This window comes from Hyla sarda, chromosome 7 (assembly GCF_029499605.1).
Source record: "Hyla sarda isolate aHylSar1 chromosome 7, aHylSar1.hap1, whole genome shotgun sequence".
NCBI lineage: Eukaryota > Metazoa > Chordata > Amphibia > Anura > Hylidae > Hyla > Hyla sarda.
Genome location: NC_079195.1, coordinates 234,032,684 through 234,038,683, shown reverse-complemented (window position 1 = coordinate 234,038,683; position 6,000 = coordinate 234,032,684). Strand labels below are relative to the sequence as shown.

General features: G+C 45.6%; 1 protein-coding gene across 6 annotated transcripts in view; it reads right to left on the bottom strand.

Annotated features, from left to right (window-relative positions):
- Positions 1–1,379: 1,379 nt before the first annotated feature.
- The window catches only part of LOC130283515 (uncharacterized), a 59,267-nt gene continuing 54,646 nt past the window's right edge, over positions 1,380–6,000 (bottom strand). For all 6 annotated transcript variants that reach the window (XM_056533135.1, XM_056533133.1, XM_056533134.1 and 3 more), the window contains 2 exons: positions 4,295–4,344; positions 1,380–3,378 (listed from right to left, as the gene is read on the bottom strand). In XM_056533135.1, coding sequence (XP_056389110.1) covers positions 2,126–3,378; positions 4,295–4,301 — 1,260 coding nt within the window. In that variant the 5' untranslated portion in view covers positions 4,302–4,344 and the 3' untranslated portion in view covers positions 1,380–2,125. The remainder of the gene's footprint in view (positions 3,379–4,294; positions 4,345–6,000) is intronic.

Sequence of the window (6,000 nt, the reverse complement as noted above, 5' to 3'; positions counted from 1 at the left end):
TAAGGACTGGTCAGTGTATTATAAGGTCTGGTCAGTGTATTATAAGGTCTGGTCAGTGTATTATAAGGACTGGTCAGTGTATTATAAGGACCGGTCAGTGTATTATAAGGACTGGTCAGTGTATTATAAGGACCGGTCAGTGTATTATAAGGACCGGTCAGTGTATTATAAGGTCTGGTCAGTGTATTATAAGGACCGGTCAGTGTATTATAAGGTCCGGTCAGTGTATTATAAGGTCCGGTCAGTGTATTATAAGGACCGGTCAGTGTATTATAAGGTCCGGTCAGTGTATTATAAGGACCGGTCAGTGTATTATAAGGTCTGGTCAGTGTATTATAAGGACTGGTCAGTGTATTATAAGGACCGGTCAGTGTATTATAAGGTCCGGTCAGTGTATTATAAGGTCCGGTCAGTGTATTATAAGGTCTTGTCAGTGTATTATAAGGTCTGGTCAGTGTATTATAAGGTCCGGTCAGTGTATTATAAGGTCCGGTCAGTGTATTATAAGGTCTGGTCAGTGTATTATAAGGACTGGTCAGTGTATTATAAGGACCGGTCAGTGTATTATAAGGACCGGTCAGTGTATTATAAGGTCCGGTCAGTGTATTATAAGGTCCGGTCAGTGTATTATAAGGACTGGTCAGTGTATTATAAGGTCCGGTCAGTGTATTATAAGGACTGGTCAGTGTATTATAAGGACTGGTCAGTTTATTATAAGGTCTGGTCAGTGTATTATAAGGACTGGTCAGTGTATTATAAGGTCTGGTCAGTGTATTATAAGGACTGGTCAGTGTATTATAAGGACTGGTCAGTGTATTATAAGGTCTGGTCAGTGTATTATAAGGACTGGTCAGTGTATTATAAGGTCTGGTCAGTGTATTATAAGGACTGGTCAGTGTATTGTAAGGACTGGTCAGTGTATTGTAAGGTCTGGTCAGTGTATTATAAGGTCTGGTCAGTGTATTATAAGGACTGGTCAGTGTATTATAAGGACTGGTCAGTGTATTATAAGGTCCGGTCAGTGTATTATAAGGACCGGTCAGTGTATTATAAGGTCCAGTCAGTGTATTATAAGGTCCGGTCAGTGTATTATAAGGTCCGGTCAGTGTATTATAAGGTCCGGTCAGTGTATTATAAGGTCTGGTCAGTGTATTATAAGGTCCGGTCAGTGTATTATAAGGTCTGGTCAGTGTATTATAAGGTCCGGTCAGTGTATTATAAGGTCCAGTCAGTGTATTATAAGGTCCGGTCAGTGTATTATAAGGTCCGGTCAGTGTATTATAAGGTCTTGTCAGTGTATTATAAGGTCTGGTCAGTGTATTATAAGGTCCGGTCAGTGTATTATAAGGTCCGGTCAGTGTATTATAAGGTCCGGTCAGTGTATTATAAGGTCTGGTCAGTGTATTATAATGTCCGGTCAGTGTATTATAAGGACTGATCAGTGTATTATAAGGTCCGGTCAGTGTATTATAATAAATAGATCCAGTCCAGGTTCTGCACCTTCTGACCATAAGTGGACATCAAAATATACAGTCTATAGGTTTTGGCCCTGGGGGTCCCTCAGTAGAGATCTACACTTTTGTACTCTATTGGTTTTGCTCCCAGAGGTCTCTCAGTAGAGGTCTATGCTCTCGTACTCCATTGCTTTTGTGCCCAGGGGTCCCTCAGTAGAGGTCTACACTCTTCTTCTCCATTGGTTTTTGCCCCCGGGGCTCCCTCAGACAAGATCTATGCTCTCGTACTCACAATGTATAGTCCATTGGTTTTTGCCCCCCCCCTGGGGGTTTCTCAGTAGAGGTCTATGTTCTCATACTCCATTGGTATGGTCTACGCTCTCATACTCCATTGGTTTTGCCCCCGGGGGTCCCTCAGTAGAGGTCTACGCTCTCATATTGCATTGGTTTTGCCCCGGAGGTCCCTCAGTAGAGGTCTACGCTCTCATACTCCATTGGTTTTGCCCCCGGGGGTCCCTCAGTAGAGGTCTACGCTCTCATATTGCATTGGTTTTGCCCCGGGGGTCCCTCAGTAGAGGTCTACGCTCTCATACTCCATTGGTTTTGCCCCGGGGGTTTCTCAGTAGAGGTCTAGGCTCTCATACTCCATTGGTTTTACCCCCAGGGGCCCCTTAGTAGAGGTCTATGCTCTCATACTCGCAGTGGTCGGAGTCTTCCAGCTCGATCTCTGGCACCAGACTGTAATAGTCGGTGGTCTGGTTGAGGTAAAGCTTCTCTCGGTCACTTGAGTCCTTCATGACCTCGGTCACACTGACCGTCTCTTCTTCTGCTTCCTCCAGTTTAATCTCCAGCTCTTCTGCTTCTTCTTCTTCGGCTACGGCCAACATCAGCCCCGCCCCCTCCTGTCCTTCTCGTCCATCACCATCCACCAGGGAATCTGCGGAGTTCCCCAGTTTGATCTCCACCTCTTCGTAGAGGTCTCTGTTGCTCCTCAGTAGGGCTGCCGATGGTCTCAGGAAGACGGGGTCATTGAACTGAAGGCCGTCTTCTTCCCGCCTATCGCTTTGGAAGTTGTTGCGAGGCTCATAGTGATGGTATTCCCCCATGGTGCTGGCCCCGTTGCGATCCACGGTGACCAGGCTGCACTCTCTGGTGTTGGGGTAGGCTTCTTTTCGTCTCCGGCAGCAGATGTACCAGAACAGGAGCAGAACCATCACCACCAATGGGATGCAGATCAAGGCTACGGTGAGGCTGTGGGATCGGCAGAAGACGCTTCTGGTGAGGTCCGAGATCGCATGACCATGGGCGTCTTTTGGTGAAGCACAGGTGACCTCCTCCAGCAGCTTCCTGGTGTCATTGGAGCCAAACTTGGGTTCCAATTGGTCATAGAGGGAACATGTGCAGTCCAGGGAGTTGTTCACGAAGCCAAAAATAGTCAGAGACGGTCGGAGGAGACTCACCGGGAAGGAGGTCAGGTGGTTGTTACTCAGGTGAAGCTCCTCAAGATGGTCGGATACTTGTAAGAAGTTGGAAGGAAGGTGAAGCAGTTTGTTGGACTCAAGGTGAAGGACCCTCAAGTTGGGCGCGTTCCTCAAGAAACCCTCAGGGAGTTCTGTCAGGTGATTGTGGTTCATGTACAGAATCTCGATGAGCGTCTGGTTCCTCCCGCCCTCGGAGTCCGTGATCTCCAGAATCCCCGAGCTGGAGAGATCCAGGACCCGGAGGCTGTGGAGGGGGGTGAAGATGTTCCACTCCAAGATGTCTACAGAGAGGTTGAGTCTGATACAACAGGGATCAGTCATCAGCAGAGACCAGTCCCCTTCCTGCTCCACAGAGATACATGTACAGGGGTCCTCCGCCCCAATCCCTGCCAGGAGCCCCAGAACAATGAGCCAGAATAACCGATGCCCCTGGTGGCGAGGACCTGCAAAGACACATGATTTCTTAGTAAAATAATCCCATTCTCCAGCAGTATACAGATAGAGCTGGAGGAGAGGTGTATAACTACTATATATCCTGATCCCATATAGATAGCAGCAGTATACAGATAGAGCTGGAGGAGAGGTGTATAACTACTATATATCCTGATCCCATAGAGATAGCAGCAGTATACAAATAGAGTTGGAGGGGAGGTGTATAACTACTATATATCCTGATCCCATAGAGATAGCAGCAGTATACAGATAGAGCTGGAGGGGAGGTGTATGACTATTATATATTCTGATCACATAGAGATAGCAGCAGTATACAGATAGAGCTGGGGGAGAGGTATATAACTACTATATATCCTGATCCCATAGAGATTGCAGCAGTATACAGATAGAGCTGGAGGAGAGGTATATAACTACTATATATCCTGATCCCATATAGATAGCAGCAGTATACAGATAGAGCTGGGGGGTGTATAACTACTATATATCCTGATCCCATATAGATAGCAGCAGTATACAGATAGAGCAGGAGGGGTGGTGTATAACTACTATATATCCTGATCCCAGATAGATAGCAGCAGTATACAGATAGAGCTGGGGGTGTATAACTACTATATATCCTGATCCCATATAGATAGCAGCAGTATACAGATAGAGCAGGAGGGGTGGTGTATAACTACTATATATCATGATCCCATATAGATAGCAGCAGTATACAGATAGAGCTGGAGGGGAGGTGTATAACTACTATATATCCTGATCCCATATAGATAGCACCAGTATACAGATAGAGCTGGGGGGGGGGGGTGTCTAACTACTATATATCCTGATCCCATAGAGGTGGCAGCAGTATACAGATAGAGCTGGAGGGGAGGTGAGTGTCAGAGTTCACAGGAGTTACACACTCACCAGACATGATGGCGGGTGGAGAGATCTGGGGCTGTCACATGGTGAAGAGCCTGAAGAAGAAATGAAAGAGTTAAACATCAAATAACTTTCTTAAATGAAAGAGAAACAACCTGATTAATCTGTGACTGATAACAGAGAACAACAACAGCAACAAATAAGTCTCTATGGTGTGAAGAGTCAGGAGAGGAGAGGTGACTGTAGGACAGGTGAACATATCTATTGTTCTGTTATCAGCCATGTCAGGAGAGGAGAAGTGACTGTAGGACAGGTGAATATATCTATTGTTCTCCGTTATCAGCCATGTGAGGAGAGGAGAGGTGACTGTAGGACAGGTGAATATATCTATTGTTCTCTGTTATCAGCCATGTCAGGAAGGGAGAGATGACTGTAGGACAGGTGAATACAATCTATTGTTCTCTGTTATCAGTCATGTCAGGAGAGGAGAAGTGACTGTAGGACAGGTGAATATATCTATTGTTCTCTGTTATCAGTCATGTCAGGAGAGGAGAGGTGACTGTAGGACAGGTGAATATAATCTATTGTTCTCTGTTATCAGCCATGTCAGGAGGGAAGAGGTGACTGTAGGACAGGTGAATATAATCTATTGTTCTCTGTTATCAGCCATGTCAGGAGGGGAGAGGTGACTGTAGGACAGGTGAATATAATCTATTGTTCTCTGTTATCAGCCATGTCAGGAGGGAAGAGGTGACTGTAGGACAGGTGAATATAATCTATTGTTCTCTGTTATCAGCCATGTCAGGAGGGGAGAGGTGACTGTAGGACAGGTGAATATATCTATTGTTCTCTGTTATCAGCCATGTCAGGAGGGGAGAGGTGACTGTAGGACAGGTGAATGTAATCTATTGTTCTCTGTTATCAGTCAGGTCAGGAGAGGTGACTGTAGGACAGGTGAATACAATCTATTGTTCTCTGTTATCAGTCAGGTCAGGAGAGGAGAGGTGACTGTAGGACAGGTGAATACAATCTATTGTTCTCTGTTATCAGTCAGGTCAGGAGGGGAGAGGTGACTGTAGGACAGGTGAATACATCTATTGTTCTCTGTTATCAGTCATATTAGGAGAGGTGACTGTAGGACAGGTGAATGCAATCTATTGTTCTCTGTTATCAGCCATGTCAGGAGAGGATTGGTGACTGTAGGACAGGTGAATAACATCTATTGTTCTCTGTTATCAGCCATGTCAGGAGGGGAGAGGTGACTGTAGGACAGGTGAATATATATATTGTTCTCTGTTATCAGCCATGTCAGGAGAGGAGAGGTGACTGTAGGACAGGTGAATATAATCTTTTGTTCTCCCTAATCATCCAAATCAGGAGGGGAGAGGTCACTGTAGGACAGGTGAATATAATCTATTGTTCTCTGTTATCAGCCATGTCAGGAGGGGAGAGGTGACTGTAGGACAGGTGAATATATCTATTGTTCTCTGTTATCAGCCATGTCAGGAGGGGAGAGGTGACTGTAGGACAGGTGAATATATCTATTGTTCTCTGTTATCAGCCATGTCTGGAGAGGAGAGGTGACTGTAGGACAGGTGAATACAATCTATTGTTCTCCCTTATCAGCCATGTCAGGAGGGGAGAGGTGACTGTAGGACAGGTGAATATAATCTATTGTTCTCTGTTATCAGTCAGGTCAGGAGAGGAGAGGTGACTGTAGGACAGGTGAATACAATCTATTGTTCTCTGTT